A 22,062-nucleotide genomic window follows, 5' to 3' on the forward strand; every position below is an offset into this window, starting at 1 on the left:
ACACACACACACACACACTCAATGCCAAAAAGCTATAAACTGGCACTTGTTTGTTGTTTGGTAAAAGAAAAGAAAGCATCACTGACTCTGAAACACTGGAGTATTGATATCATATGACATAAGAGATTGTGTCACATATTAAGCTGATAAACACACTGGTACAACAGCACCTACTGACACGTGACTGTGTTTAATTATTTGTAGTAACATTAGTAATACTTGCAGTGCTATTATCTTACAGGTTTTTTTAGTTTTCGCCTGCCAAAATCTACACACTGCCTCAGAGGTGTTGCTATCGTGCCAAGACAAAAAAAAAAAAACAAGAAATCTGGCTGGAATACAGAGTACCTGATATTTGTAGTATTTTTTGGCATAACGATCGTGAAATTTGAAGACATTCAATATCGCAGCACAAAATACTGGCTGTGGGCAGCTTGGGGCTGCATGAGCCTTCAGAAATTCATCTCAGTGTAACACTAGTCATTGTGCAGGAATAAGAGCACCCCCCGCCACGGCCAGCAGTCAGGATTCAGTGCATGTTCATATTTGGCAAGAAAGCCAGCTGGAGAGCGCGTAATAGAACTGCATGCATTATGGGATGTTTTCACAGAAGTGTGGGCCGCAGCGGGGCTGTATTAATATTGCATTGAGGGGCAGAGAGACTGTGTGGGGAGTGAATCATAGCCTTCGGTGACAGCTGCTCCTCTCCCCCAAGGCAGGCAAAACAACAGGCATGAAGTGGATGTTCACCTGCACGCGTGGTCAATAAATTAGCTGCCAATAGTTAGCTTTTTCTGTTATCCAACCTGCCAGAGTGATTCTTGTCAGTTCGATCAAACTAGCCGTTCTCAAAAGCCTTAAATATAGCCGTTCACAACATATTATCTAAGCCTACAAAAGCCCCTCTGTTTCTACTTAAAATTCAGTCTTCGACAGCAAGTTCCTCACTTTTATTTCCGACGCATAGTGCTCAACAGCTCCCACTCATCTCCTCTGCTCTCCTCTCTCCCCTTTCCTCTTCAAATGTTTTCTTTACTTCTCGCCACGCTGCTTTCTCAGTCCTCCCCTCTACGTCTGTCTCTCTTGTGAGCTCTTGAACCTCCAATATTTGTCTAGAGATACTCTGCCATTCTCTCTTATCTTCTCCTCCCCTCTCTGTTATCTCGGCTGCCTTCTTTCTAGTAAATCGTCTTTTTTTTCCGCTTCTCATTTGTGTCCTTATTTCTTAAGAGCGTTCTCGCTCAGTCATCTCTGTCATTGTTTTGACTCATGACACAGTAACATGACTCCTCTTGAGTAGTCTCAGAGGACCACAGGGCAGACTTGCCCCTTAGATTTAATGAGGAATTCAAAGATAGTTGAAAAGATCCATCTTTTAGAATCGGAGAGACACATGTTGCCCTGCTGCGACAATTGCCCATCAAGAATATCAACCCAGAATCCATTTAGCTTCCACTACTTGTATTTAATACAACTTGACTCTTATTTAGTCTCTTTAACAGTACGTTCTTCCTTTCTTCTATTCTTTCCTGCATCTGTTTGTACTACTCTCTACTCTTATGAGACCCTTTCATCACCACACTGCACAGGGGTTCAGAGGTCAACAGGCTGCCACTCATGCTATACACACACACACAAGTAAAATCTGTTGGACCACACCACAACGCTAAACAGCAACAAAGCTGCTCAACATGCAACCCGCACAACGGCATGACAGACAGACCCCGCTAAAGGCTTACATACAGCCTGACAAGCTGTAAGGCTCTGAGGGCGAGGACTCAGCTAGGGCACGAGCTCGAGGTCACTGTGGAGGGAGAGGTCATGTGATTACTGTAGTGCACAGAGGAAGATATCTGATAGCAGGCTCAGATGTTTTTAAAGAGAGCGGACCGAGCAGGCCTCAACAGATCAGACTTAAATCACACCAGTACAGACCAGAAATCTATAGTGCATGGACCAGCAAAACCAATACCCAGCAGCCATTACACTGCAATACATCAGACTAGCTGGCAGAGCAACAAAGTCTGTGGTTTTAGAGAGTAGATAAAATATCTTCTACTGTTTTTCCATGACTTTTTTATTTATTATTTTTTTAGTCAGAAAATCAAGAAATGCATAAAGCTATAAAAGCTATAAAATACATTAAGCTATATTTAAATGTGGTAAATTAAGAAAGAAACATCTTAATAATAATGTCCAATAAATATTTTTTTTCACTTTTTACTTTTTGGTGCAACAAATTACTATTCCGATTTCAATAATAATATTAAACATGATGACACATGATTATGTCTGTTCCATTTGCTAATGAAGACCATGAGATGTAGTTAAAAGTCAAAAAAAAAAAAAAGCTAATAAGTGGATCTTTGAGTTTGGGAATTCTATTAAAGGGTTAGGGAAGGCAAAATGTGTAATCTTGGGCTGTATGAATAAAAAAACATGACTTGACTCGAAAACATTGAGCATGAGACTGTGATAGGTAACGACATTACCTTTGAAATACGCTTTAATGACCAATAATATTTTATTAATGAAGTGAAGCCTGCAGTCAACGCTGTCAACTTGAGCCAGCCGCTACACTCGGGTGGCGTACTCCTCTCACTCCGTATATGCAACACACCCTTGTGATCATGGTGGTGAACTTGAACCGTCAGTGCTCTGCTCACTCTCACTGCTGCTGTTTTTCACGTAGTCTTTCAAAAGCCCCACCTCAGCATCCACCTGTAAACTCTGAGCCTACGTCCCCTTAGGCCTTATTCCCCACTCCCTGCTGTGCTGAGCTCAGTGTTTCTTTGTGGGGAGGTCAGAGCCTAAAATATCAATGTACATATTTTACATTCACACCGTCCAGGTGACTTATCTGACTAACCTTCTATGTTCCTATAGGAAGCCATCATAGAGTTTACCAAGGATACCAATCAATGCTTACCGTCATGGTTGGGGTTGCCCAGCGTCCACGGCTCATCTGAGTCAAAGTGTGTGTCGCCTCCAATTCCCGGCCCTGGAAAGTAGGCGTGGGCCAGGAAGCCACCCTCGCCGTCAAAGGGCGAGCTATCGCCATGGAAGCCTGAAGCAAAGATGATGGTGATGTCCACGTCTTTCTTGGTCCTCTCCAGCTCGCTGTAGGGCACAGCCTCAAAGCGCAGCGGCGTCACGTTTTGCCAAACGTCAAAGGCTCGCCGGATGGCGTCATGGGTCTCCTCTGCACCCACTTTGGGTGTCACGTTCTTTATGCTGCAGAGGCGTGAGACACAGGACGGAAAAGTTAGACTACGAAAACACGAGAAGCCTTCGTAAACATTCCACACCAGCAGATAATTTTCTCTTATCATCATGCCCCAGTGAGCTTGAAATCAGGATTTCTCCTTCAACTGTCAGGATGAGCAAATCTATTGTAAATTGGTCCGATAAGACTCTTGGGTTCTCCAAGCGATGGGTAAAACAAACACACCTAAGAGTAGCTTATTCTGCTGGATGTCCACGCAGACGAAAAATTAAAGATTAGAATCTAATCAGGCAAAGCAAATAGCTCCCAACTCCTCTGAAGCACGAGATATGGTGGGATAGAAAACAATACAGTCGGTATAGTACAACAACACGAGGGCTGTAAACGGAGAATGCTACTGCATGTCAATCTACATGATCACACTGTGCTAAAAAAAACAAAATGCAAAAGAATCTGTCACTATCACTGTTTTCCCTGCATGCTGCTATTTCACGCTCACAGTATTCGCCGACAGAGAGCTAAATGGAGCGATTTGTGAGAGAAAACAGCTGAGTCCTCCCCTGCCGGCTTTGAGTTGCTGCAGGTGTGGAAAGGACGGGACGATTTCCTGCCTCTGGAATTTATTTTCTAATTAAGGATTATCAACAGCCCACTGCCTGCTGAGAGCCCCAGTCTGGTTTGAGCAATCAGAAAAACCTCTCTCCACTTTATTCGCTCTGAAAATATCTCAGTGTCACGCTCTATTAACATTTGGCTTCTCTCTCGGGATAGACAGATAGGTGTCGTTTACATCATCCAAATTAGACACTTGTAAACACACTCTACTCTGTGTCTTCTTATGCTTGTAGCGCAGTGTCAGAGTTTGGTGGAAAGTCGGCTGGCTTGTGTTCAGTTTAAATAAAGTGCACAGGAGAACAGCACTGTGCTAGTTTCTTTTTTCTTCTCGCTCAGGTGTTTCATGTTGTTTCAGGAATTCCCTTTTTTCTCCTCCCATCCACCCTGCCGCCTTGGTATACTCTCTGTCATCTCCTTTCCTTTGTTCCCTGTTTCACTTTACTTCTTTACTTCTTCTCTGTTTGGCTGTCAGGTTGTCATTTTTTCCATAATAGGAAAAAGTATTATCAGAACGTCTTTTGTCTTTGACTATTGCTCATCGTCGTCTGCATGGTGGGCAGACTGCTGCAAGGCACATTTATATACTGTGGATTAATATTGCATGTAAACTCAGATTAATTATTGACTCAAACTCAGTGAAAAGGGAAGCATAAAGGCTGGTTATGAAATATAAATAGAGTGCCACTGAGTAACCTGCAATGTTCATTTAAAATGTTGTAATTGCTTAAACCACAAACTGCTTCTGTTTCTCTATCGGCTCTTTCAAGACTCACTTGCTGACAGCTGACTACCACTTTAGCGAAGATGTGTTTGCTTTAATTATGCTCTTGCAACTTTTGGGAAAACTTTCACTTTCAGCTAATGATTTTCTGCTTTGACAGACCTGAGCCCTGCACACACACCCACACACACAGTTTGTTTACAAAAAAACAAACAATTCATCAGAAATGTTTTGATGGAGGCAGAGCTTTAGGTGGCATAAATGATGGATTCAATAGTTTCAATAGTTGATAGCAGGTAGATTCTGTTTTTGGACAGCTGATGATCACCTGTAACCTTGCGTGGCAGCTGGTCACAAAATCACTGGATCACATGAGAATCCATCTTGTTAGGTTACAAGCTACATTCCTGTGTCTAACCCCAGTGGTTCAGACCAATCCGCATCCTATGAGGAACTGCCAGGTTAAATGTGTGTGCTAAAGAGGTTAGCATAGATGCACCGGTGACGTCAGAACTGGAGTATTTATTTAATCGAAAGAAGACCAAAAAACGGCACTGAAGGATTTTCTTGATGGAAAAGATGTTTTCTCTCTTCTCCCGACTGGCTTCAGTAAGAGTTTGACTGGATTATATGGTACACTGATCTGATTGGCTGAAGTTCATCAGTGATAGATGGTTCATCCATTCACCTGCGAGCACTTTACCAAACAGTTTCCAACGATAACTTCCCAGATCTGTGTAACAAACCATCTGGCACATACTAAAACACTCAATGGAGCTAACAGGAACTGGGTTCTAACTCTTTGTTATTGTTTGTCACTGCGAGCAAGAGGTTTTACACACGGCTGATCCAATGTTAATCGAAAAACTGTTAGCTAACCTCACATGAAAAAAATACTGAATATGTGAAACAGTTGTTAATGTTACCACATTAAATTGATGGCAGATGAACATATATTATCCCTATATGAACCCTGTCATAATCAACAAGGTCACAAGCTGAAAGCAAAAACAACCCTGTTTGTTTATCCGATGGTGTGTTGTTCATTTGTGATCAGATAAGTGATCAGTGATAAGTGAGTAAATTGTAATGCAGCTTGAAAATTGTTTGTCCTCAATTGCCCTACAATAAGTGTGAATAATAAATGCTCACGTCTTTTTGCCAGTACTCCTGAATTACAGAAAGAATCTTGAACATCAACTGAAGTGGTGTGTGATGGTTTGCTGTTAAGTAAGCAAACAGGCTGCCTGATTTAGGCCACTTATGGAGGCAACACAAAATGGCACTTTTGTATTTTGTAGTGCTTATGTAGAGCAGATAGAGATATGCAAGTACAAGCGTGATAAACACAAGGAAACAATCCCGCTTTTAAATCCATGTCAGCTGACCCAGTGAGTCTACAAAATGGTACAAATGTTTTCACCGGGATTAAAATGAAGAAAACAATTTGAAGTACCTCCAGGGTTCTCTGTGAATACATGTCCCCTTCCTGCTCTGTTGGGGGTTACAATGAAAGGCCTTAGCAACAACTGTGGCCTCTTGAGAACTAAAAAGATTCTTTCATTTGATTCTACAACACATCTCACTGTATGTGAGACCTATTCTAAGGGCAAGGAGGATAAAGAGGGAAACACAGGCAGGGAGAAAACTGCAAAACGACAAATGAAAGAATCCCCACCTGCTTTGGGGCCATATTAAATATTAAACTCCATGTTGTGAGGTGATAATGATTCCGGATGCAACTCTTGTGCTATAATAGTACCTGCATGCAGGGAGAACAGTAGGGATGCCAAAGCTAATTAGTGCCTCCCCACAGCAAGTACTGTATGTGGCTACATAGAAACCAGCACACACCTAGGGCAGCAATGCATTTGTTATACTTTCCAAATGCCACTGTTGTTTTTTTAATGATTATTTTTGGACTGTTCAGCTTATAGTTTGAAGGACTAGAGAAGGGAAGAAAAACTGATTTGACTTCAGTCAAGGCCTGGATTCAAGCTCACAATACTGCAGTTTTACAGTAGTATCGGGGGAATAATTACAGATTGAATTATGAAAATGTGACACACGTTACATATATGCAAGCACAGCAAACTGAAACGACGCAGTATTTATCTTTTATATGTTTGGCTGACCAAATAAGGTTTGATCTAACTTATAATAAAAAATTTACTCACTAAGTTAATGGTTGAGATCTGGCAACATGACAAAAACAAGTTAGGCATTCTGTTATGTGCACCACTACCAGGTGGTGGAAGCTAAAAATGATGCTGTTGATAAAAGTGACAATCATTTAATTTTTAATTCTGGGTCAACAGTGGGTGAATTCTGCAACTATGGCACCAAGTTTTGTTCTGTATTGTTCTGCAACTGTCTCAACAAGGCTTGAGTTCGCTACCGCTCTGATTCCTGCCTATGACTGACCTCTTCTCCATACCAACGGCAGCCGAGGCATATGGGTAATGTATTATTTATAGCCATGTAGCCATAATAAAGGACAAAATGTCACAGAAACAGACGAAGCGGAAATAATTAAAACTGGTGGCTATAACACAAACCAGTGGTTAGTTACATTATCCAAAGGAGTCCCTTGTTTCTAAGTAACATTAAGATTATCGTTTGAAGAAAAATTTGAAAAAATGAAAAGGGTAAACAGCATGAGGAAAAACACTTGTGTGCCCAGTGGCCCTTTTGAGGTCACAACTGTAAGAGCAAACAAAGTCAAATGGTAGAATTACCATCAAAACTGTGTTGTTTTGACTTGTGTCCTGGTTCAAATTTGACTGTCCCCTTGTACAGTTAAAAAAAAAAAACATAAGGAAAACAGCCTTTTACACTTTGATAGCCAGTTTACATTAGGTAAAAAATGTATTCAAATCATATTATACAGGTAGAAGTGGGACTAGAATCTATTTGTGTATTAACTTTGTAAATAAAGGCTTCCTGTTATTAGTGGCACTGTTCTATGGACCATCTTTTATTTTTGACAACATTTTGATATTAATATGCAAAATTCTAATTATTCATCAATATGGAAATGCGACGACATTTAAGGACATTATGGTTGTTTTTAGATGACATATCATGTGCTACGTTCTCTAACTATCTCCATCGCACCAATTTGAGTTGAAAGGAGCAGCTGCAGGCACATCTGACTACTGACTGGAGGCCAGGCACACATCCATGTACAACACACACACACACACACACACACATATGCACACACATGAGCACACAAACACACTCAAAATGCTCCCATCCTATTACATAACCCTAATCTGTCAGAGAGCACCCTCTGCTTTCCACTGGGGTTTCCTCCTCTCCTCTCCTCCCAGCTCTTCTCTTTCTCTGCGCAGCTGCTTCTCCTCCAACACCCTCCCCTCCACTCCTCACTTTCCTCCCTCTTCAATTCCGCCGATCTACTCCTCCACTCTTCATCAGGCCAGCTCATTTTCTTCTTTTCAAATCCGTGCCGTCACAGATGAACCAAGCGCTAATGAAACTAACTCCAAACCCAATCTTAGTGTCATTTTTTTTAGAAAGAAAAATGCACAGGCATGAATGTGGACAGTTCTGCCATCAGTGATATATAGAGTCCTACTTTAGCTGTAGGTTACTGATCCACTAGATTATATTCAGCATGTATTACTGCTTGTACATTTATCCTCAGAGCAGAGCAGAAATAAAAAACAAGCACACTTCTTAGGGATTATCTCATGTAACATTGAGCTGGGGGCAAGCGACAATATAGCATGTATAAAATATTACAGAATCTGGGCTACTGACCTCACTAAATCAACAGAGAAATATTATATAACCGCAGCATGTTGTCCTATACATTATTACTCATGTAGCTGAAAATGTTGTGAATTATAAACTGGTGATGGGATCTCTGGCGCATGCATGGCCCTTACATGTACAGTCTTTCCCCATTTGTGCTACATGTTTTGCTGAGAACATGGTCTGTGTTGTGTATAATGGTTTTACATGGCTAAAAGCACTGTTGAACTCTGATTCAACCTTTGGTTTTTGTCCATTATATATCTTATATTGATGACATTTTTCAGTAGTTGCTCCCTTGCGTCACAAATAGGAATGGGGGAATGTTTAAGCAAAATAAACAGCATATAAACAGGAACCAACACAGTCAAAAGTTTTACCCAAATTCTACTGTTATAAATAGGCTGACACATGATGGGAAGATTTTTTATTAAAAAAAGGCAGATGGAGGACAAGAAGAGATCAAGAACTGCATGAAAAAACTGATAGCAGGCTGTTTCTTTTTCTGTCTCTCTGAAAGGAATGTGTATCTTAATGAAAAGGTCAATGACATTGGTTAAGTCCTGAAGCCCTGTTTGTGTGCACATGCCTCTGTGTGTGTGTGTGCAGATATCAGTTACTTCTTTGTGGCTGAAGGCCTATACTGGGTTAATCTTGTTGACCGGATGTCTTCACAACTTGACAAAAGCCCTCTTGACGGTGAGAGTCAGTGTGTGCGGGGCTGGGATTTTCTGTTCTGTGGGGGCGGTCACGGGGATTGGAGGGAATTTGGATTATTATAAAATGCTGTAACGACACCGCCTCTATATTAAGTTGATAAACTTATCCAACAGAAACCTGATACATTGTAAACCACCTACCTGTATGTGATATGTTTGTGTTGCCACTTCTGTCCTGTTAGGGCGTACCGCCGTTTCCTGACACTGAATTTGGCTGCACCACCTATCTGGTCAGGAACACCACATCTGGGCCTCTTCATCCACCTACAGGCAAGACGAGAAGAAGGCCACCAATCAACACTGAAGGTACATGGCTCACTCTGCTATAGGTATCATCAGGAGCTTGATGTACAGTGACGAAATGATGACTAGAAAACAATTCTGATCCAATGTGGCTCTTTACACTTATGAACAGGGGTCACATAAAGCCCCCGGTGCATTTGTATGCATAAGAAATTCTATCATGACAAAAGTATTAGCAGGAGATGGACACACAACACATACATGATAATGCATGAATGCACCACACTGTACCACAGTTTTTTTTTTTTTTTTTTAAAACACAGCACATGCAACTCCTAATAATTTCCACAATGTTAAATAAAGCATATTTATTCCCATGTTACACACAAAAGACGCCTCACCTTATTGTGTTATCGCTACATCAAAAAAGAAAAGCAGAGGAGAGAAAAAAAACAGGTGTACTGTTAGCTTATCACATTTCATTCGGTTTCAGCCCAGTGGTTGGGCAGCTGTTAGTCTGCATTCACACCGCTGGCCACCACATTGCCATGTTACAGTTCAGTGGCCAATTTGAGCTCATTGCTATGTGTATCATGGATGGGATTTCAGCGTTGGCGGGGACAAATGTCAGCGAACACTGTTTTTAGTGATTTGCAGGTAAAAGGATGTCTGGTTAAGGACCCGGGGTTACAACCGGGAAAAATCTGAGCTACACAAACATGTAACTACACATACTGTATATTACTGATTGTGTTTCATTTCTAATATATCACAATATATATCAGCTCAACTAAAATTTAGATTTTTATTGCAAAGTATAATTTGAATATACCTCTTATTTGTAAGCCTCAGGTGGGTTTCCCCTCTACTACATCCATGTGTATGCACAAGAGGCAACAGCAGAAACACTCTTCTTGCCACTGTAGTTACAAAACAGGGACTTCTTCCTCTGAACGCACGCCATCCTTGTCTGCTTGTGGCTGCTGCATTCAGGTTTGACTGACTGTACGAGGAGTGACCCAACGCTGTCCCCGTTCTTCCTTCTCCACTGAGTATTAATACTTTGACATTTTGCAGCCTTTGATCTGACAACGGAGGTGTACTCTCTCGGAAAGGCCCCTTTGATCAAATTAAAACGGCCCACTTAATCCGTGTCAGGATAACATTGTGTCTCGCAAAATGACTCTGCTCACCTTCAGAATGCCAAACAGGGGATGAAGGAGAGACCCATCTAGCATTTGTCCCCCATTTTAAAGGGTGTCTAGACCACTTTGTGAATCTAATTACTAACAATTTTTTTTTTTTAATCATACCTTGTTTCTTTACTGCGTTATGTTCACTCCTTTAGTAAAATATCCATCTATGCCTGAGCAATCTGTTAGGACAAATATCTGAGGAGCATGTCTGTCTTTAGTTTTTTGTTTTTGATATTTCAATACTAAATCACGCTTATTAATTAGTAGCGTTGTATTAGCTGTCTGTCATTTGTTTCAAAAGCTATAAACTAAATTTCCAAAGTAACACGCCCACAACATTTGTTAATTTATCCATCCTAGTTATCAGCACGCAAGCTCATACAAGAAATGAACATTTACACTACTAAATTAAACATCACTGCTTCTTTGTACTAGCATTTAACTCCTAAAATAGGCTACATGTGCAACTGGCCATGTCTTCCTGTCTGTTAAAATTTTTATAACTCCCAGATGTTTCTTTTTGGAAGAAGAAGAGGAATCTCATCATGAACAAAGCTCAGAACTCAAAGTCCTATATTGTGTTATCTTTAAAGCGTGACTCACTCTATAGTGTTGCTGTCCAGAGTCCCTGTGACATTGAGGCCGTAGCGGCGCTGCATGGCAGCGATAGCGGACTGCATGACTCGAGCAGAACGCAGCACTGACATTCTGGGGTCTGCAGAAGGGAGGTAACCATACCTCTGGAGCCATGCCTATGGACAAAAACATGCAGAGAGAAGGAAAGGTGAGACATTGCAGCAAAGGGTTGCCAGCTGGGAGGCTGGTGTCAATGCAAACAGTTTAAAAACACGAGGGGTGATTGGAGACTAATGATTAAAGGAATTGTTAGACGTATTGGAAAATATGCTAAAAAATGTTTAACAAGAAGACTTACACCACTCAAGTCTGCACACGATCTGTGAAGCCAGATGATGATTAGCTTAGCTTAATGTAAAGAATAGAAGTGGGGAGGGGGTAAAGCCGGCCCAGGTAATTCCAAAGGTAACAATCCACCTTCCAACAACCTCTCGAACCTCCTGATGACTCTGGGAACTTGGAATGTCACTGTGCAAAGCCAAGAAGTAGTCCAGAGCATAACTCTGGCCATCAATTTGGTTTTTGTCTACAACTAACAAAATAATGTTAATTAGTGAGCTTTGGAGATGCTAGCAGGCAGATTTTTCCCCTTTGGACAGGGCCAGGCTAGCTGTCCCCCCTCCCGGTTTCCAGTTTTAATGTGAAGCTAAGCTAACAAGTTAACTTTATATTAAGCTTTTAGACACGAGAGTGGTATCTAACTCACGGCGAGAAAGCAAATGAGCATATTTCCCAGAAGGCTGAACTACTCTTTTAATACCTGCCACAGAAGTGCCCTAGAGTAAGGCACCTCTCCAACACCTGGACCAGCAGAGCAGCTCAGGGCTAACAGTGCTAAGGTGTGAGTTCCCGTGTTGCCGGCTGCGAATTTAAAGTATTGTATTTGTGCAAAAGAAGCACTTCAAGCAGACGACAGCTGAATTTCTGGGAATAAATTAAGATAAAAAATATTCCCTGTTCCACATGACCTAGAACATCATATAAATGTCATCAAGATACGACTTAATGTGAGAGCTAGTGACACAAAAGTAAGAAAGACATCAGCAAATAGCAGAGTTAAAGGCACTTTTTTAAAAGATATTTTGGTAAGGAAAAGGGCAGAAGTAGAAAGAGAGAACTCCCTTTACGAGTATATAGTGCAGAAAGTCATCTGTTATCATGTCATTTGGCTTGTCAGGGAAAGGCTTTGGTGTAATGGAGCTTTCAATGTCACTATAAAATCCTGCCAGAGGGAATCACAGCTCAGATCTTTGGACCAGGGAGAAGAGGGGGGATCGGCTGGGCTTTCCCACCGAAGAGGCTTTAGGGATTTGGACAGTCCCAGCCTCTCTGTATTCTCTCAGTCTTCATCATAAAAACAGCAAACAGATTTGCCAACTGCTGCATTTAGCAACACAAAGCCAACCAACCAATAAAGCGAAAATTAAACCAATAAAAAACTAATTGTATTGTTTGAAGTGTGGGGAAATAATAATAATAATAACAACAATAACACTGGCCTAGAATCTCAAAGACCCAACGAACTCAGAACCGTCAGGCTGCGCATCTGCCTCAACCCTTTTTTTTTTATTCTTCATTCAGCAGCACTGTGCTGTGAAACCTGAGCGCTATTCTCGTACACAATGTTGTCGAGCTGTCTCAGTCATTATGGAGGCCTGCTGCTTAGGATAGCATACACACTGAGAATGAAATTCACTAAACAGGGAGGGAAGCATGGTGTGAGAGCGAGCGAGGAGAATGCAATAAAAGGCAAACCATTATTCAACAATGGAACAAATGTGAGTCTACAGCTTCTGAGCCTCATGTCAGGCTCCAAGCAGCAACAATGAGCTCTTCAGAAACACATTGGATGGGCTCTTTATAGATATTCATAAAGTGCTACACATTGAGAAACAGTAAACAATAAAAGATGGCAATCTTTGTGATTTTTGGTTGCTGTGAACTACAGTTATATTGAGCTTGGGGACAATAAGTTATTGAGTAATATTTCAATTCTGACAGTGTATACATATGCCAGAGAGATGTCCAGGCGCCTGAGCACTGTGTATTTATTTGCAATGGCAAATGGTTGACCACTGATTCCACAAAACAGCTGCTTGTTAACTGTAAAAACAACAAGTTGTGGTTGTACGGGGGGTTCTGTGCCAGACTGTTTCTTGCCCAGTCGTAATATAATAAAATCACAACTTGTTGTTTTTAGACTTTTTGTCCGGTTTTAAACAAACTAAATAGTAAGTTGGTAATTGAGCTGGTGCAGTGCTGGTAGACAGATTTTGTTACTGTTTGACAGAGCCAGGGTAGTTTCCTCCTGTTTCTAGTCTTTATGCTAAGCTATGCTAACTGGCTTCTGGCTCCAGCTTCATTCTTATAAGACCCATATGGTGTGTGGTGTCAAACTTCTTATCTAACTCTCAATTTAAGAGCTGTAACACCTCCTTAACGATCTGGGAAAGAGAATATTTGACATATTTTGGTAACACTTCTATACGTCCCGTAGTTTTGTATAATATCCAAGAAAGGAACTGATATGTAACAGTAAATTCATTAAAAGCTTCCTGAAAGACTACATAATGGTACTAATAGTACATAATGGTAATTATGGAGAAAATGGAGACAGTTTCAATTAATTCATTCCAATTAAGTGCAACCAGTCGGTGAACTTGTAGCAGGTCAGCTGCACATTCAAAAATGTAGAATTTGTCTATAGACAAGCGTACAATTAAAAATATATAAATATAGGGGGGTTTCAAGTAGGAAATGAATTCTGAATACAGTGCATACAGTATTTAATTGGGTTTAATAGGAGCAACTCTTTCAAGGAAACTCAACCCAATTAAGTACATCCATGTCTGAGGTTTGTCTCCACATTCCCTATACGTACTACCAAATTACAGTTAGTTTTTCTGGAAAATTTCTCAAGAAATGATCGATATCTCAATACTTCAATAACTAAATCCAATATTGAATCCTATATCACAACAAATATAACAAAATGCACTAATAAATAAATATTTTAGGTCTTTCAGGCTTCTGCTAAAAGGGATAAACAAAGAAGAACCTATAGTATCTCAGCCAGACTTCCTCTTTGTCCTATCTGTGCTGTGATTGGCACACTGACAAATCCCTGCCGCTCTGCCTACCTGCTTCCTGTCTCCTGAGGACTATAGGTAGGCACATGCACAGAACCACACTCTGCCACAAAGACTTATCATGCCCAACTCTCATCAGGGTGGCAGATGTCAAAATGTTATGCACGTGTCATGATTCTCACAGAGCTTCCTCATATGTCATTCTTTCTTCTACCTTTACACGCCTTCATGTCCTTTATTTTCCATCTTCCTCTGCTCGGTGCTCTTGTCTATTTCACTCAGAGATAATAGTGAAAATGTTATGATGTGTGTCAGGTTTTTACACTCTGGATAGACCTCTGGGGAGAGAGGTGCATGGGTGAGGTTTCCATTCAGCTGCTCAGCTACTGAAACTACAGCCCCGTAATCTGACACAGGCATGTACACACATATGCACAGGCTCGGACAAAGACACGGACACACACTCACGAAACACTTGCAAACACTCACTGGAACGCCGACGAACGCACTAAAGCCACTGCTGACACTGACAGAGAGCTCAGCCATGAAAAAAAACACGACAGAAATACTACAACCACACATGCCACACACACACATACACCAACACAGACAAGCAAATCTCTCCAAAACACACCCATATGCTCAGTTTTAATCTGTCATGGTGAAGTAAATTGCAATGCATGAGGTGAAATTCACAATTTTCTAAAACTGAAAGTAAGGATTTGAAAGCATAAACTATGATTTAGGTTAGAAAGGCACAAAGGATTGATTGACCCTCTGTTAGAAACAGTCTGGTTCGAGATGTTTTTGAGCTGCTTTTTCCCCCCCAGAGTTAAAATAGTGTCATAAATACCAGCATGCAAAGCTGAAAGGCAACACGGCAAACATTACAAGTACAGAGCAGTTATTACAGACGTTCAAATTTTATTTTTAACTTTCCAAATCAGAGTCCAAAACTTTCAGGACTTTAAAGCTCTTTCAGTTTTACAATGGCAAATTTGATTACACCTCAAGCAGCATTTACATTTTATATATTTACACACAATTACAGGCATGCTGAACAATCATCTTTACAGCGCCATCATAAAGCTTAATTCACTCAAATCTCATTAACCAGCGGGTATCACAAGCTTCACGCACGCTGTAAGATCTCTCCCTAGCTCTCTCCTTTCCTCTGCCGTGTCACTCTCTGCCACCGTTCCTCTGTCTCCTAATGTCTACTTTCCCTCTTCTTGTCCTGTAATCATCTCTGTCTGTCCCTCACATCTCCTCTCTGACAGTGGAGGCGACCGCACTCGGCTCCGTCTTACAACCACTGGCCCGGCGAAAAACCTGCTGCTTTTGGGGTGAAACATGAAAAAAAAAAAAAGTCTACACTTACACGTGGCACTGCACATTTAGCCAAACAAAAACCCAATTGCTATGAGGCTGTTTTTCCCCTGCAGCCTTACAATGCTGTACAACCTGTTTGTGTCGGCAGGGAAACACGAGCTTCAGATCATCAGATGGGTTTTGAAAACATATAGAAACTGCATTAATGACTTATGACAGGAACGTTTGCACAGATTCAACAATTTAGATGTTTCGAAAGCCTGCTCAGAATGTAAGAAGTGCATGAAATGTATTTGCAGAATGGAAAACAGGATTATTATGTAAATGAGAAGCTGCGAAGAAAACAACTGAGTTTTTTCAAGAGGTGTTGGCAGTAAGCATTAAGTGAGGCGGTGTGATGTGTTTGGGCTCCCAGACAATGCAGCCATTATCAGATACGGAGACGTATTAGAAAAGAGGGGACAGAGTAAGAGAAAGACGACGCTGCTGTTAGATATGTCTGTCACTCAGACGCTGACAGGATATTGGATGGTGTGTGAGCGTGTGGGTCTGCATGCAGGAGGTGTTCAGTGTCCTAGAAGAGATGGGGGGACACAGGCAGGATGTGGAGGGTGTAAGCTGTCACACTGGTTCAGACAGCACAATAAATGAATCTAGCAGAAAAGAGCAGCCGGTACTTTCAATGAAATTTTGCACACTGACAGCAAGCACATCATTCTGTGTCTCTTCTTTAGCAACATTTTGCAGACTGAACAAAATGGGGCTGCGGACGCTGACTGTGTTTTGTTCATGCAGAGATGGATGTAGAATTGCAGATATATTTCATACACACTGGGGCTTCTTGATTGTACATAATTATATGCTTAAAGGAGTATTCCAACATTTAAATATTGCACTTCAATAAAGTTGAGGGACTTTTGACCTGATTTTAGTCCCTAGTTATGGGTCAGGTTAAGGCTACAACAGCCCCTTTATGTGCTGCCTACCACAGGGTTGAGCTTCTTACCGCCACCGTTATTCCATTGCGCAATGCGTTTGAGATCTTGCATTATTTTTTCCCCACAGGCCTTTGCTGAAGACCCGCCCTACTCTGTCTGCCTCCGATTGGTCAAGTCGGGAACACAGCCCCTGTCTGATCTGTCGACAGGGCATCATGGGATTGACAGTGAAGGGCTAACAATCCATAAGAGCAACGATAACTTTTCAACACGGAAAAATGGATAAATAATCAGAGAAGACATTCAGCGTAATCATTATGGTTTTATTTTTTTACAAAATCTCCGAGCAGACACTTCAGTTCAAGGCTGGATTACAAAGCTGCTGAAAGTGACACGATCGCTCCGGAGCCAACATTAAACGGCACAGCGGTATTGCTGCCTTTCCTGCTCCGCTTCCAGGCTGGTTTTCATTCGAGGCTAACCCTCCTCAATTTTCCAGCAGTTATAGCAATAACACAGGACGTTCTTTGGTCTTGAGAAGCTCGAGCATTAATGATCTGACAAACTGTAACCTACACTGTACATTACCTGCCAGATCGACAACTTAATGCTAAGCTTTTCACGTTCCCGCAGCTCGCTTTCTCTCACTCTCTCGACCATTGGCGGTAAACCGCCGGACCGCAGGGATATGTTTTTTCTTCCGTGGTGAGGAAAAATCGGTCACAGCCCCACTTCGAGACAAAGCCCAAAACTTACAGACTTGTGTCTTTGTATCAGTCACATAGAAAAACAGTGGCACTTCCAGAATCCAAATACACACCCTCAAGAACCCTCAGTTGGAGTTTATAGATTATAGTTTATATTATTAGTATAGTATTCCATCATTTCTTTTAGGAAGAGGCAAAAAATAGAAGGAGCTTGAATTATACGAGAGGGTCATTGATGTGGGACGTGCTAATAGAATGCCACTCAAACATGTCTCATAGGAAAAAGAGAGGATTAGCTTTAACAACAATACAGCACATATTTACTACTGCCTATAGAGCACACAGCTGACTGAAGGCGTGTCTCCCACTGTTTCACTACCTCCAGGATAGTGACCAATCTTCCTCTCATAATCCGAGAGAAGAGTAGATCTTAAAAATGTGTTTTGCTGAATCAGTACCAAGCTCTTTTCTTTACCTTTCACTCTCCTATCTGTCCTTATTGCTTTCTTTATCCTCCCTCTCTGCTACAGTCCTCTCTTTCTTTCTCAGTCTCTCCATTGATTCAATCTTTCTCTCCGTGAGCTATGTTTCCCGGTGTTCTGCCAATGTAAGGAGTCTTGAAAGCAGGAGGCTCCAGCTCGACAGCCTTCTTATTCAATAAGACAGACATTCCTCCCCGGCCCCTCTCTGCAAATGGATAACGAGGCAGCTTGTGAGCGAAGATGGTGCTGTTCAATAGAGCTGCAATTTGGACTCCTTGTTGTTGTAATAATAATGACACAGAGTGGTAACCATAATTCATCTAGCGCTGCATTACAAGTGGTTCACTGGGCTGACAGAGCTCACTGCAACAGTACTGCAAACAGAGCTAGAGATAAAATATCAGAGGATCTAAAAACGTTACAGGGTACAGTCATTATTTTGACATCAGATCATAACGGAGGAGAAAAGCTTCATGAATTGTTTATGAGGAGATATTAAGAGCATGTTCACATCTGTAGCTCAGCTATCTGGATCAAAGCAGAAAATGATACATTTGTGCATTTTTACTCTTGCCCATTAGGAGTTGGCACACTTAAACCAAGCAAAAACATTACACTTTGGGAACTTTGTCATGCAATGGGATCTCTTTTCTTGCATCTAAGCTAAGAAAGAAATAATTGGACAGGAGCATTAAAGGAATTGCTGTACATTCGGGAAACATGCTTAAACACGTGCCAAAAGTTAGACGAGACGATTGATACCTCTCTTACGTCTTTATGGTAAATATGTAGCTATAGCAAACAGACGCTTAGCTTAGCTTAGCTTAAAGACTGGAAACAGCTCACTTGTCTATGATCAAAAATCAAAAAAACACTTGTACATCTCACTAATTAACACATCAAGTGTAAAAACCTGTGTAGAAACAGGTTATGTGCTTGCTAGTTGTTTCTAGTCACTGTGCTAAGCTAAGCTAGGCGTCTCCTGGTGTTAATATTTAACAGACAGAGATCAAAAGGCTATGAATCTTCTCATCTAACTCTCAGCAAGAAATATATTCCCAAAATGTTTTACTATTCCTTTAAGAATGTAACTGGATTTAACCGGTCATAGAGGACGAAAAAGAGCCGCTAGAAGGAAACAGTATAGATGACATAACGTACAGTGTGACATAACGGCGAAAAATACATGTAGCTGTCTTGATATCAGACAAAAATGTTTTAACGAACCAGTAATTATTCCATTTATGCATTCACCCAAACTCTAACCCACATCATGATGCAACTGAATCGAGCCAGCCAGTTGTGAACATGTCATGAAACAAAAATAAGTCTCTCATGTAATCTAATAATTATGCTGTTAGAAAAACAGTGAGTCTTCCGGAAAGAGTGGAGAGCTATAATGAGGTTAAACTTCTCCAGAAATCAAGGCGTTCTTGAAGTGCAAAGATAAGGAGTCCACCAGCCTGCCCTGATGAAGACTAAAATGTCTGAAGGCTACAGTGCCTATTTTTGGGGTTCTCCACACTTGATTTCACTCCACTTTGAAGTAGATTTCTCTCACGCTTCTGATGCAAGAAGAGCTCACATCACTTCTCCACACACAGGGTGCATTTTTCATTTTCACCTTTGTCACACTATGAAAAAAAAAAAAAAACATCTTGGGGTCTAAAATCTTGGCCCTCAGATCTACTTTAAGCATAGCTACATAAGACCTGTCAGGTACGGAACAGTTTCTAACAGAGAGACTAAAAACCAGAACCAGACTTAGCGAAGTCAACGGTGCACATCAGGACAGCAACGCGTGAGTTACCGGGTGAAAGAGAAGGCGGAGTATTTGAGTTAGTCACAGGCCTTGTCCTCATCCAGATGCCCCACACATGCACTGAACTGAGGTGAACCCGAAGCATTCATGTCCCCGGACCACCTCTCAACCAGCTGGCTTGGCCCGCTACCTGACGAGCAGAAGGCGGGCCAATTAGCCGATGGGTGCCATCAAAAGGCCAACCTGTAAGGCGATGGAATCACTGTATTATAGATGAGTTGTGCCTGACGAGGCCCGGTCGGCATGGCAACGCGCCGGCAGCATGCGGTGGCTGCTGATGTTGATGTTTGTGAGCGATCAGCTGATAGGAGCGCGGCCCCCTCGGATTACAGGGGCGGCATGCGGCTTGTGCTGCAGATCACATGTGCATTAATTGTTTATGGCGAGTTGTGGACCTGGAAGTTTAGCTTTAGTCAGACGGTGAAGGTGGAATTTTGACATTAAAGTGACTTTAAAAGTGGCTGAAAATTTAACGAGAAGCCATATGCAGTATGAAAAAGTGTGATTTAAGTTGAAAGAGAATGACTATGGCTTTAACATGTCAGTGTCACAAACTTTTAGCAACCATAAACGGTCTCGTGAGAAACTTTGGCAACTGTCATCTCTGCATTTGTCTTGCTTCAGTGAAATCTCTTTATTTCTGTGACGGTACCTCGAATCACACGTTATTTCCCACGTTTTCCAACACTTTTCGACACTCACCCCGGATCCTGTGAAACACGGCGCAGTATTGGAGGTAATTAGGCTCAGACTGCTGTACAAAATCTATTTATTTATGCTTGTGATCGGAGCAGGTTTGTCACAGAGCGTCAATGAGCTGCTCAGAGCAGTGTGTTTATGAGCCTGAGCTACTCAGTGAAGGTTTATAGGCAAAATGTGACACAGGAGATATACTGTACCTTGTATATTTACCAGTATTACTCAACCTTGAGTGCACATACTGTTCCTGCATGTTTTTAAGAGTTTATATACATGGACTGTATATGCACATACAGTATGCATCGGGCTTACAGTTTAGCTGTTTCAGCCTCTTCTGTCTCTGAATCTGTCAAACACAAAGTAAGTACCAAGGTTTATGTATAAATATCTTCAAAATCAAACTTTACTTATATGATATAATCAGACAACCAATAAGTGCAGACTATTTTGGGTTTCCATATAAATTCTTTCATAATTCACAAGATCCATCTGTCAAAACTGAGAATGCTAACCTAAACTCCAGGATAATGTTTGGCATTCATTTAGCAGGTATGGCGGTCCAATTATGAGCCATATGCCACTCGGTACAATTTCACAAACATCGACTGACACAGGTGCGCTGCTTCATGTGACAGGCTGAGTGTCGGAAGGAGCTGCCTTAAAAACTGCCTGTAGGCTGCAAAGTGCCAACAGGTTCCTCTGCTTTGGGCGACTTCCTGTCAGTACTTGCCTCAGAGCCCTCCTGGTTTTCATTCGACTCATCTAATCAGTGAATGCTTTACACCCAGGGATGCTGAGTGAATTCAATTAGCTCCCTGCTAGGATAGAAAATCAGCAGAAGACCTTGAAGTTACATTAGAAATATCAGGTCTACCACTTATTGGCAAGTTAAAGGTCCAGTGTGTAACATTCAGGAGGATCTATTGGTAGAAAGTGAATATCATAGGTGTGTTTTCATTAGTGTATAATCAACTGAAAGTAGGAATCTTTGTGTTTTTCTTACCTTAGAATGAGATGTTTAAAAAATAATAATTCTAGTCCGCCACGTTGAAGCAGCATGTTACTACACTAGCCCAGAACGGACAAACTGCACCACCTGATGCCACTAATACGCTCGTCCTTTATGGAAGCACCTGAATAAAAAGCATTTTTCCAGCCCTGATAGAATTCTATGGTTCTATATGTGACGAGAACATTGAAGTTTTAGGGGTTACAGTGGGTAAAAAACAAAAGAATAACTTTTCCAACCTTTTTACTTCGTTATTTTCTCAAAATAAAGATGCCACTTTCTACATTTCCAAGCGAAGCACATATGATATTAAAAACCAGTGGTTATCTGTCCAGTCACAGAGCTGGGACGGAGCAGCTGGGAGTGAACGGAGCTCGGAGCGCAGGTGACTCGTGGGAACATGATACCGGCCTCCTGGGAAAGCCTGCCGCCTCTGACCGCCCTGAATTATTCATCGCTTACACGCCGACCCGCCAGCGAGTGTGCCAGGGTCGTCAAGGCAACCACAGCCTTCCTGCCCACACCAGTAACCACAAACCCACACACATAATTTAACTGCTGTACTTGAATTCATACTGTAAAAATGTTTAAATTTCAAGCTATCATCTGCACCTCGTGACCGCGGTGCAATGTGATTATTACAGAGGTCGAACGGGGCATTGCTACATATTTACACATACACACACACACACACTCGAGCAATATGCGATGCACACCGTGTTCACCATCTCCGTGGCCCCATTAGGACAAAATGTCACAAAAATGTCAACCAAAAATGTCACAGTCTGATCATACATACTGATCAGAACGCCGCCTTCTCTAGTGGATCATCTTTTGGGGTTTTCCCA

The 22,062-nt window shown here is 41.6% G+C and overlaps 1 protein-coding gene across 2 annotated transcripts in view; it reads right to left on the reverse strand.

Moving 5' to 3' along the window:
* LOC118343574 (matrix metalloproteinase-16-like) overlaps window positions 1–22,062 on the reverse strand; it is a 69,283-nt gene that overhangs the window by 40,485 nt on the left and 6,736 nt on the right. The window contains exons 2-5 of one of the 2 annotated variants that reach the window (XM_035682477.1): window positions 11,104–11,252; window positions 9,706–9,720; window positions 9,203–9,325; window positions 2,930–3,234 (exon numbers count right to left, since the gene is read on the reverse strand). In XM_035682477.1, coding sequence (XP_035538370.1) covers window positions 2,930–3,234; window positions 9,203–9,325; window positions 9,706–9,720; window positions 11,104–11,252 — 592 coding nt within the window. The remainder of the gene's footprint in view (window positions 1–2,929; window positions 3,235–9,202; window positions 9,326–9,705; window positions 9,721–11,103; window positions 11,253–22,062) is intronic. The other variant, XM_035682486.1, reaches the window with a different exon arrangement.

This window comes from Morone saxatilis, unplaced genomic scaffold, assembly GCF_004916995.1.
Source record: "Morone saxatilis isolate NCDOM2014 unplaced genomic scaffold, NCSU_SB_2.0 Contig0, whole genome shotgun sequence".
NCBI lineage: Eukaryota > Metazoa > Chordata > Actinopteri > Moronidae > Morone > Morone saxatilis.